Source organism: Ammospiza caudacuta, chromosome 1 (genome assembly GCF_027887145.1).
Source record: "Ammospiza caudacuta isolate bAmmCau1 chromosome 1, bAmmCau1.pri, whole genome shotgun sequence".
NCBI lineage: Eukaryota > Metazoa > Chordata > Aves > Passeriformes > Passerellidae > Ammospiza > Ammospiza caudacuta.
In genome coordinates, this window is record NC_080593.1 from 47749945 (window position 1) to 47762458 (window position 12514).

The 12514-nt window shown below is 38.4% G+C and overlaps 1 protein-coding gene across 2 annotated transcripts in view; it reads left to right on the forward strand.

Annotated features, from left to right (window-relative positions):
- SEPTIN7 (septin 7) overlaps positions 1–12514 on the forward strand; it is a 78534-nt gene that overhangs the window by 43420 nt on the left and 22600 nt on the right. For both annotated transcript variants that reach the window (XM_058821123.1, XM_058821115.1), the window contains exon 3: positions 8279–8385. In XM_058821123.1, coding sequence (XP_058677106.1) covers positions 8279–8385 — 107 coding nt within the window. The remainder of the gene's footprint in view (positions 1–8278; positions 8386–12514) is intronic.

Sequence of the window (12514 nt, forward strand, 5' to 3'; positions counted from 1 at the left end):
TTTTTTCTGTTATAGTGTAAATTTTCAAGGGAAGATATGATGATGATTTGAGTAAGTCAGTATAAGTGCTCTTTGTACTGTTCTGTAGAGACTTACTAGGTTCCATGTAAATAAAAACAATTTTTGTTTTTGTCCTTCTGAAATTTTCTGTGATGCTTATGCCTTAGATGTATCAGTTTGGTGTTTTGAGGAAGATGCTGCCTAAAGTGCTTCACATTTCTCTCCTTTTGCTGAGGTTGATGTCTAGAGCTTCTTGTTCTTGAGTTACATGCATGTCACATTCAGATGTTGACCCTGTATCTGTACCAAGTGTTTTAATCTTAAAGATTAAGTAAACCCCATCACTCTTGCTTATATCTTCATTATCATTTTGATGGCAGTGTCAGTTTTGTTTCTGTCCAAGTATAGAAGGAGCCTAATGTGACTAATCTGCAATCTCTGTTCATTAATATATTTTTTATTCCTTAGTTAGCAAATGTTAGCAGTTATGTACTGGAAATGCTGTACAATTGGCTGTCAGCAGTAATGTGGAGATGACAAATCTCACGTTCCTATAATCTTCTCCTCTTTTTTTTTAATGAATAATTTGTATAATCAGGGAATTCAATTCTATTTATCCCTGTATTTTCCTCCAGAGAATAAGTCCAGCTCTGCAGCAGTGGTGGTCTCAGATGTTTGCACTCTTGCCTTAAACAGACCATCCTGCTTTATCATTTTTCACAGCAGTTTCTGTTCCTCTTGATTTGATTTTTGAAGCAATAAGGTTTTTTTTCTTCTCTTATGAAGGCTCTTTATTTTTGCCTTGTCAAAGCCTGTGAAAATTGAAGGTATATCCTGGTTGTGAGATTTCACCATAGAAAATTTGTCCTGGAACTCTTCAGCTTCTGTCATTTCCAATTGAATTCTTTAACCCAATTACTTCACAAAGAGCTTGTGCATTGAGATTGCCCATGTAGGTCAGTTTTTACAACTTCTTGCTGCTTGTAATGTCTCTAAAGCTGCATTGCAGTATGACTACAGCTTAATCAGTCATGGGAGTTTTATTTCACCTAACACAGAAAACAAAGCAAGGTAAGCTATGGCAAGCCTGGACTGCTAATGTTGGGCTTGGAACTCTGAAGCTCAGATTGTTACATTTCAGCTGTTGTAGGTACTAGGTAAGAGGGGACTAATACTATGCAGTGTTTTTGTCATCTGCAGTAAAGTTGGAGAACTGGAAGTGAAGAGAAACTTGTGGTTTTGGTTCCTTGGTTTTTACTGAGCTGTAAATTTTTGTCCAAAATGCTGAAATATTTCTTTCCATGCCTCATGTTAAATTAGGTAACATGTCCTATTTTAAATGACTACTTTGCAGACATGCTGCTTATCAGGAGCAAAGTCTGTATATGCAATTAGAGGAAATAAGACTTTCTTCAGGAAGTGCCACAAATTCTTTGACTTGTGAATTGCTGGTAATTCTTTTGTGACAGAGAAGAGATCTAGTTTTAAATGCAGATTTTTACACTTATCCTTGTTTCCAGAAAGAGAGGAGAGTATTTGACTTAGCTCATCTGTCTGGTGTCATCTCCCCCTCATTTTTTCCATACTGAAGCCCTGTGTGCCCTAGTTTGCTGGATTGCTTCTTGTTTCTGATGCTGCATTGTGAATTCTAGTGCAAGAGTTGGACTGGGAGTAGGGGACCATTTTTCTTGGCAGTAGTCAAAATTTCACCTGTGAAGTTGAACCACTGTTTCATGGCAGCTTTAATCTGTCAGTTGTAGAAAGCTAGTCCTGCTTCTGCTTTGAGAAGAAACAATAGTACTTGGAAAATGCTGTGTAGGATCTGTTGCGATATTCTTCTGAGGTATTTCCCATCTCTGCTAATGGCTTTTCTGAGTTGTTTAAATGTCATCTCTGACAAGAATGATATACTAAGAGTCTGCCCTCAGTTATTGCACTTTAAATTCTGCTCTAAGAAAATTGATTAAATTGTCTTGCTGTATCCTAAATGCTGAAATTATGCTGCTGTTGATGCAGTTGCTGACAGGCAGAAATGGATTTATTGCTGCTAGACTTCCTTGTTCTTCTGTTTTGTTAGGAGCATCTTTGTGGCTCTAACATATGTTGCTTCCATAATTTATGCTTCACATTCAAGTTGTTAAATGGTGGAGCTTTGACTTTCTTCCCCTTATAAATGTCTGTAAAAGACAGAGTTGATAATTTGCAAGATTTCACATGACACCATCCTACATGGAAAAGCAGATATGTGGTAGCAGCATGGTCCTGCTCCCATCCTCCTCCTGACAGGTTTCATTTGGATGTTCTTACATGTTTGTATTTTGTATAGCACTTAAGGCAGGAACTAGCTTTTACAAAAGCTTCTAAAATCAGACTTGAAATGAAAAGCATCTTGTAGTCTCCATTTTTGTGGTTGTCTATAATGACATGGCAGAGCATCATTTCCCCCTGGCAAGAGGAGAGTTCTGTCATACCACTTGCTGTAGTTCAGGCTCTCTGATTATTCCTGTAGCTTGCCTTCTGTATGAAAGCAAAAGCCTGCATGTTAGAGTGCCATCAAAGCCATTGCGCATTTGCATAAAGCTGCAGGTGCTGTCGTGCACATAAACTGTGAATATACAAGGATGAAAGAAGATGAAATGCATTATTTTTTATGCCTTCTGACAAGCTTTTTGCCCTTCTTTGAGTCACCAGCATCAAACTGATGAGATTATATTTTAAGCAAAAACTGTCACAATAATTAGAATTTATAAAATTGAAAGATTCCAGGAAAAAACTTGCTCACCAGCTAAAAAGAAAATATACTTTGGCGTAAACATTCTGTGTAAGTAGGTTGTGGAGAAGTACAGCATTTTTCTGCTGAATTTGATCCCCTTGGGATAACTCTTTGTGGCTGTCAAATGTGCTATCAAATGCACTTCATCACAGAAGAAACATGTTGTTGGATATCTTCATTCTGAAAAAGCAGTGAAGTAACTGCAGATTATGCTTGACTGTATCAAGGAACTCGAAATACAGATGTCTACTTAAAATGCCGTGGAAGCTTCCAAAAACCCTGTGCAATTTGTGGAAACCTGGTTACCATGGGACTTACTGGCAGCTTTTCTCTAATGAGCTACAAGTGCCACTGAGATGAGTTACCTCCTCTCAGCCATCAGAACTAGCAGTTAATGCTCTTTTCAATCTGCAGTTCTTGCTGTGTCTGGTTAATAGAGACAGTGACAGAGAGACTGGGCCATCTTCTTGGTGGTGATATATGAAGCAAATCACTTTGAACAGTTTAACTGAAGTCTCAGCTTCCCGTGCTGCAAAAGATTTTTCTTGCTGGTGGGTGGTTCCTTGGCAGTCTTGTAGTCCCACCTGGAGCCTGGGAAAGCAACTTGAAATTCCTAAATACACGTAGCACTTGTGGTCATGTTCCCAGTGGTGCAGTTGACTGTCACAGGTCATAAGCATGAAATACTGTTTCAATGGTAGATAGCCAAGTAATTGTCAGTGAAGAGTAGAAAACTTCTGGTTGTTTCTGCAAGAGTAACTTAAAATGAAGAGGTAGGAAGTCATGCAGAGAATGAGCTGAGAATGTTAAAGATTGGTTACTCAGCTTGATCACTTGATATGTTTAATGAGCTCTCATGTGAGTGAGGTCATAAATCTAAGAATGAAAGTCATTCTTTTTTTTGGTGTTTGAGTTTTAGAAACAAGATTCTAAAGATATAGAAGAAAACCTATCCTGGATTTTTAGAATGATGTGGTATCTAGAAAATGTAGTGTGATGCACTATTGAGAGGGGCAATATATGAATGAGAAAACTGCAGTCTCCATCAGAAGTTACAAATAAAGCTGGAAGAAAGAAACCTAGGTTGGACTTGTTGTCCATTTTTCTCATATATATTTGAGTGTGAATGACACAGGTTAGAAAGTTGGAGGAGGTTGAAAATATGCTACGTGCTCAATGTGCCACAGCAATGAACAGTGAAAAAGCATCATTAAAGGTAACAATTCACTTCTGTTATCATAGGGAGCAGATGCTGGCAGTTTGAGGCTTTTTGTAGTAATAAAGTCATAGCAAGAACTGATGGAAACAAGTTAGCTCTGAGTAGATTTTCTAGCTGATTGTCACAGATTAGGATTTCTGCTTCATTTATGAGGAGGGATTTGGAAATGAAGATGAAAGATTTATGTAGTTCAGTTGAGCTAGTTACTTGTATTTTTACCTGAGCACTGCTTTCCTCTATTCACAGGGATTGTACACTGTTGTTCCAGTATTTTTATTATTCATTGCCTTTGCTAACTTGCTTTAGTACTCTTCTGGACAATAATTACACGGTTCGCAAACCATCCCAGTGGTTTCCTAGTGGTCTTCTCTGATCCCTAGCAGAATGTTTGAGATCTCTATGCTTCAGATATAAAAGAGGAGACTGAATGTGTTGTTTTTTGGGTTTTTTCCTTGGTCTGTTTTCTCATGTTAACAGCTGGTCTTATATGTGTAGGAAAAAAGGAAGGTACTTGGTCAGTGTTCTGTTCACAGGAGAAAAAGTTTTGCTATCCAGGGTTAGTAAAGTGATGTGCTATGAGCCATCTTTAGAAATATGCTAATGGTCAAGAGGTAATTGTTAACCCACATGTATAAGAAGAGTTCCACTCTATTTGTACAGCCATTTAGAAATTCATGGACTTGAGAAGAGTTGGAACTTCTGCTAGTCCTGTGAGGACTCACAAAAGGTATTCCTTCACAAAAGTATGTTAGTACAAGTATGTGCTTATTTCTGCCAACAAGAGTGGCCAGCTTCATGTCTTTGAATGTGGCTATAAAAACAGCCTGATAAAATGTTAACATTTGGAAACACTAAGCTGTTCATAAATATGGGACACAAAATAATGAAGAAAAAGAACAATATTCAGAAGAATTTGAAGCCTATGTGAAATATTTAATGGGAGAGTGAAGGCAAGGTTAAAGCAGTACCTGGATACCAGAAATAATTAACATTGTGTATTCGGGATTACCCCGCAAAATAAATGTTTTCCTTTTTTTCTTCTTTTTAAAACAAATTTCTAAAAATTGCTCACTCTAAATTAGTTACCTAGGTCTAACCACATCATAATTCATTAAGTGATTGGAAGTTATTGCTGTTGAAAAGTTTCTATTACATTGCATTTTTTTGCCCGTTCATGCAATGGTTAAAGGGCAAAATCTCATCAGACATGCCCACTGAAAGTGGGAAGATGCATTTTATTTGGGATGTATAATTTTTTTTCTGTAAAGGCAAATTAAATTTCACTTGTTTTCCCTTCTCCCTTGTGGTATTGTTAGTCATATTCAAAGCCTGTTCCATCCGTGGAAGCCGATTTCCCAGCCTTTCCAGTAAACAATCCTTTTAGGTAATTTTAGGAAGGACAGAGGGTTTTGTTTGGCTGTGGAGCTCAGGGTGTTTTGTGTGTGTGTGTTTGGGGAATTTGTGGAGGTTGTTTTGGTTGGGGTTTGAATTTTTTTTTTTACTGTATTTCTAATGAAAATTACAATATTTTAGTGTGTCCAGAAAGGCTGATAGAATGTTCACTTACAGTTGGTCTCTCTAATTCTGTTTTCATTGCAGTTATCAGAGAAACTCTTGTTTTTATTACAGTGGAAGCAGTACAACTTCCTATAATACAATTTTAAATGGTCCAGTTAGTGTTTTTACCTACAGTTTCAGTGCAATTGCTTTATTTGATGTTATAGCCTCTTACTGCTGTTGCAGATGTTGACCCTTTACATGGTCTAAGGCACAACTGCATCCAGGAATGGTGCATTGATGCAGACTCTTACATGTGATACCTCAATTACTGCTAGCAGTTAAGCAGTTTAAACTGTTATAATCTGCACTGGCTGATTAAAGTTAGCATGATGGGTAAGGATATCCAGGATGCTGGGCACCTTTGGGAACAAGACTGAGCATAAATATCTTTAGCATACTTTCTTTTCACTAATTTCACCTCAAAATTGTCTTCACATCCTTGCAGCTGCGAGGGCAGTGCAAGAGGGGAACAAACCTCAGCTCTCTCAGGGTGTAATGCTTCAGCAGTTCAGAGACTGCTTGGTATGGCGTGCCACAGCTGCCCAAGCCGTCTAGGGCAAGCTGCTGGTTTTCCATTACACTCTTTTGAAACTGAAAATCTTATTTCTGTATGTTGAATTTCAATGACAACTTGACAGGCACTCATTTTCAGGAGAAGTGGTAGTTGTCAGTGTTTTTCACCTGAAATTCTTCAGCATATTAAGATTGGCAGTAACCCTAATAGAAGGGAGAAAGAAGGAGCAGCCCTTGTTGTATACTCGAGTGGAATCTGATGCTAAAATCTTTCTTCAATACTGTAGTAGGATGCCTTTTACAAGATTATGGTCAAGTTAAAAAGCAAAGGTTACTGAAAGGATATGAATTGTACATTTGAAAACCAGACCACCCTCTTGAGGGCTTCAGTAGGGTGGATAAAAACCTTCAGTTTAACTGGAATGATGTCTGTCTCTTGAGTGGGGTTGTGAGATGGAGGTTAAGCTTTAACCAGGATGTATCTATGAGAATGGGAAGTTGGGCATTTCAGAAGCTTCTTTCTGTTGCAGAATTGGTGGGGAGGCCCCTCGGCTGCAGCTGTCCCTGCCCTTTAAGTCTTGCAGATACAGAGCAGCAAACGGGTGTCTTTTATAACCAGGCTTGGAGGCAGAGTTCATAGGTGTCTCATGCATCTGACCACGGAAAAAGGCAAAATGTGCAGGGCAGTGATGAAATCTTGTCAGCAAGCATGTCCCTGCTGGCTTGCCTAAACTTGTCCTGGTGGGGTTAGTGTTCATTGCTCTTTTGACACCCATACCTGGAGTACCTATCTCCCTTTCCATCAGCCTGGCCGTGGGCAGCCGCTGCTCTGTCGCAGCACGGCTTAGCTCGTCTGTCCGAGAGGGTGGGGTTTGAGGAGCAGGCGCTGCTGAGAGCGCAGACAGCCGGCAGGAGCTCTGCTTGCAGCGTCTCATCAGCTGCTAATCCCTTTACAGGGTAGCTAATGAGATCCTCTGCTCCGTGCTGCAGACACTCTGTGCTGCACCGCGGTAATCGAGATGGCTGCTGTGTGTGAGCCAGCTCCTGTAGGAAACCCAGATACCCATTACAGGGGAGACAGCTCCTGACTGCTCCCTGTTACAGAACTCTCTTGCATTAACCCAGGACACTTACCTCAAGACAGGGTTGGAGGTTTTCTCAGTTCAGTCTCTAAATCAGCACAATGTTGTTTGGGGCTGGAGTGATTAGTCCTTTAGCTAAGTATTACTTTTCAATTATGGGCCCAGTTCAGCTAATTTTCCCCCTCCCCTTTACTGTAGTGAAAGTACATGGTTTACCATCAAATTTGTTAGCTTGAAAGCAAATTTTTCTGTGACTGTTTCTGTTTAGGTCAATGAACTGACAGACTGCATATGAAATTTAAACAGAAAAAACCCATTTTTTTATACCTTTCTCATTAGCTCTAATGCCATTGTGAATTGTTGAGTTGAAGCAGTTTCTTAACAAAAAAAAAAAAACCTAAACAAAAGACTTTTCTTTTAGAATACTAAATAGTTGATCTGAAATTCCTGCCCTTGTCTCTGTAGAGCTGTAAATAGAGGATAACCTTTGCTGTGGTGTCCTTAGCTGTATTTGCTTGGATTGTCATGGCAGTTCATTGTTTAGCAAGGCTGATTTACTGTTGGTCATGAAGAAATTATCAAAAAAGGCCTAATAAAATCCAGCCCCCTTCTGTACCCCAACAACAACAAAATTTCCAGGCAAACCATGTAGTTTGAAACTTCATTTTATCTCTTGTGGCTTTAATAGTTATAGCCAGCTAATCTCAGTCTTTCTCCCTCCACCCCTACTCCCACCCTCACCCTGATAATAAAGACTCTCAAATAAATAATATTTGAAATAAAGGAGACAACTTAATCTGCTTTGGCATTATGATGAGTTATACCAGGAAGATAGCTTGTGTATAAAATTCAATGTAATATCATCTCTGTATCTTGTAATGGGAGAAATGGACAAAAGTGCTCAATACACTTAATATGATCAGAAAAATTAATGTCTATAGAGCCCAACAGTGGCAGTTGGATTTGAAAGGTTTCCCTTGAAATTGGAAAATATTATAGATTCTCAAGGTCTTAAGAGTGCAGTGCATGTTTTCAGGTACTATGTTTAAAGAGCGTTTGAAATGTGGATCTAAATGTTTATATTTGACATTATACTCCTGGTTTTACTGAAACTGTTCTGTTTTCTTCTAGGTGAATCTGGACTGGGAAAATCAACATTAATCAACTCATTATTCTTAACAGAATTGTATTCCCCAGAGTATCCAGGTCCTTCACACAGAATTAAAAAGACTGTACAGGTATGTCTGGGGGAAAAATGGTACAGCCTGAATATTTTAACTTTCAATTTAGTAATGTAAGGTGATACAAGTTGTCACACTAGCACCTGAGTTTCAAGATACATTTAGTCGTTATATGAACCACTAAGAAATATTCAGTGTCTCTGAACAGCAAAAATTTCAGGTTCTCAAATCTGTAGCCTGTAGAAATGTGGGAGCCCTGAAGTGTTTTGTGTTTTGCCTGTAGATTAAAATGCACATATATGTGCAGAACTCTTTGAAAATGTATTTTTTATTATCAATTAAAATAGTGAGGAAATCTGTAGAAACACACAGATCTGCAGTAAAACCTGACTGTTAAAGACAGGCTTTTAGAGACCAAATGGTAAATGATTTGACAGAAGGGCGGCGACCTGGGTATAAAAGTATCTGTGAGTCTTGTGCAGACTGTATCTTTAGTGGCATAATGGTACCTTGTTTGTTTACCTGTTACAAGTTGTTACTGTAAAACATCAGGGACTAGTGCGAACCTACCTGACTTTAAGCACTAGACCTAGGCAAGTGCATGATCCACATAAAATATTAAGCCAAAGACTGGAAAACTGAAGCTGATCCATTTTTTTTTTTGTGTAATAACTTGTTACTTGCTACTTTCCCTTAAGAAAAGGAGTATGTTTTCTGTCTTATAAAAAGATTACTAAAAATGACAGCTACCTAATGCTAAGAAGTAATAATGCTATGGGTAGTTTAGGAATTATTGTGTTTGTGAGGTACTTTCTGCCTCCGCAGCTGAGCAGCTGAGTAAGGATGAATGAGCTCTGCTCACCTCTCTTGATGTGCACTTGCCTAAGACTTTGGTGAAGATAGCTTGTGATAATCTGACTTTCTTCAGGTGAGGGCCATAGGTGCTCACCATTGCTGCTGTTGTCCAGCAGAGTTCCTCCAGCTGCAAAATTCAACTGTGGCTGAAGGGACTGGGCAATTGTAGAGTTGTCATAAAGCGATTAAGCCCTTTGTTGTGTTAGGAGGGTATGCAAGGTGCTAAACAGAAGCTGTAAAATAGAGTGCTTTTTTACGGATTGGAATCAAGTAATTAGGCTCCAGTGTCATGAACCACTGTCCTTATTGCTCTGTGAGACCTCAGGGGTTTTTTTGTTTGGGGTTTTGGGTAAGACATTTTAAAATCCAGTATCAGAACACAGAATCATTACCACAGTAGAAGGAAAAAGTTAGTTATTATGTCCATATTGAGACGTTTAAATTGCATTGCTTGTCAGTTAGCTCAACATTAAAGCTTGAATACTATTACAAAATGAATTCATTGCAGAATATAATTTTTGTCTTATTTGAGAAAAGCTTTTGAACATCCAGGGTTTGATTAACAATATATTAATAGTTTCTTAGCTTTGTTCATATCTGTTATGCTGCTTTATCAGTTTAATGTAAAACCATAGTGACTGACAGAATGGACTTCAAAGCTTGTTATGAGGGGCATCAGACCATTATTTGAATAAGGTCTTGAAACAGCTTACTTGTTTCAAAGAGATGTTAAGTGGGATGGAAGAGGTGTGCAGAGAGTTAAACTCTCATATAACGTACTTATTACTGAGCCAATCAGAGACTGCTGGAAAACTGAATAGATGGGTGACTTTTTTATTGGAAGAGAGATGTAGCATGATTTCATTACTGATGATTACATCTTAGGTTAGCAGAAGCTAAACCAATTCAGGTTATATTCATTGAATTTTAGTTTAAATAACTGTGGGATGGATTCCCTGTCATTGGAAGATTTTTGGTTTTTTCAGATGGGAAAAATCTTTGGAAGAATTTGTACTTAAGCTAACAAAAAAAGCCAAACCAAGACATCTTCCAGAGAACTCACTCCCCCCCTAGTTCAAGATACATCAGTGTAAGAAAAAATACGAAAATCTGTGTGGAATTTCTGGAATTTGAGTTAAGTACTTTCATCTGTTAGGGGGCAGGATTAGATGATCTGTTGTTCATTCTGACCATCGAGATGGTTTGATTTGTATTGATTTACTGGTTTAAGTAAAAGAAACATACTTTCCAGAAAGCCTCACTTGATGATTTTTTTTTTTGTATGTAAAGCTGGAGAGGGGAAGAAAAGGGTTTGAACAGAGCTCAGGCTGAAAAGTCATTGCATTTTCTTCTTACTTCCACTATGTGGGCTAAAGCTTGCCAAAGCTTTCTTGAGGGTAAGAGCTTGCCAAAGCTATTTTCAGTAGTGAATTGGAGTCTGACATGACTTAGAAAATAATATGGTGGGAATGAAACCGATTTAAAGACTGTCTTCCCCTCCATAAATTAATATTTTGGCTTCATCTAATAAGTACTTTTTTTTTTTTTTTAATATACTTACAGTGCAGCTTTGCTTTCAGTTTCTTGGAATGAATGAAAAGCCAGTGTAGCATTTTAAGAAAGAAAGTGAAACTATCTTATTTCATTGTCAGTGTAAGTGAGGATAAAATTGTTTCCCCCCACAAGCTTGAAAATCGTGTGTGGTAGCAGTGTCTATGATGTGGAGGTGTTTCCTGTCAAATATTAAAGAATAAGCAGTGGGAGTTGCTGTTTGGATCCACTGGATTTGTACTCTGCCAGCGAAAACCTTTTTAAGTTGAGGACTGATAAAAGGGTTTTGTAGGGTAGGGATGAGAGAAACCACCTCACTTGAGCGTCCTCAGATCTTGGTTGTAATAATCATCTGTTGTTATATGGTGGGAACAACTTACTGATCAAGAATTGTGTATGAGGCTCTCACATAGATAAACACAAACTGTGGTTTGGGCTTTTGCAGTTTGGAGTTGTTGGCAGCTCCTTTGCATTAATCTCATAGAAAATGCAGAAAAACTGTTAAGAGTAAGTGATTTGGTGTCAGATGAATTCAAAGGAAACACACTGAGAAATGAGAGGGTATTAAATGTGTTTTCTCTGATCATTATCTGACTGCTTTAACTGCAGGATGGCAAAGGCATGTTTCATCCAATAAAAAGCAATCAAGCTGTAACAAGCACCAAGTGATGAACGCTGTGTAGTAGCTGCCAAGGAGACCCGTGTGACCCAGCTGACTGGAGTGCATGGGAAAATGTGTCTTTGGAGGAGACTTTTCTTTAAAAGTCTTAAATTCCAAGACTTGAACTAATGTTTTCCATGAATCCCTTGGGAATACTTGTAAATCAGATGATGGGATGCAGTTGGATGCTTAACTGTGAATGACACTAGTTTACAGTGATTTTCTGGATCTTTTCCAGATGTTGCTGCTTTCTTTGACTTTGACCATGTACGGACACATCCATTTAGGTTAGAAAAATGCAGCTTTGCAGAGGCTTTGTGGCAGGGTCTTCGTCTACTGTTTCCTACCAGTAGAATCTACTGCTTACAATATATCCTGGATGTGGTTTGATTGTCCACAGCACAAGCACAGGACTTTTAATTCATCAGCTAATGTCTCTTGTTCTGTAGGTTTGTGAAAATCCTGCTCTGATAGCGAGATACCTACATGAATTTATGAAAAGTAAGAAAAAAATTTAAATCCTCACAACCCAGTAATGTATTAGCACTGTCTGCAGAGATTCAGTTGCTGCAGACCATTTGTCAGAAGGTGACTTCACAAATTCAGCCGCACTTAGATTTTACAAGCATGCAGAATCAGGGAAAATGCTTGGCGTGACATTTCTGAGATCTCCTGACCTTTCTTTTCCTTTGTTATGAACATATGTTCAAGATAATGTTTTATTAATTGCTTCTTTTGTAAAAGCATTCCACTGTGAGCCCATAATAATTTAATGGTTCTTGCTGGGAATTTTTGTGCTGGAGAATAAAGCTGATACCTTGTAGCTCTTGGCAAGAGTGCATCTCTTAACATTATCATCTCTAGTATTTTGCAAGTGTTGTGGATTTTGTATACTTGCAGAGAGCTTGGTAATAGGAGGGCTGTGTGGTTACTATATGCAAGATAGCCAAAAGAATGCAAGGAATCAGAAGTTAATCTCTTGTGTGCCAAAGCTTGAGAGTAGTAAACTCTTGGCTGAGTTGACTATGGCAGGGGATTACTGTCTCGAGTTCTGGTATCAATTGAGTACAATAAAATTTTCTTGATAGAACTCTAGAGGATGGAGGAAATACACTCACC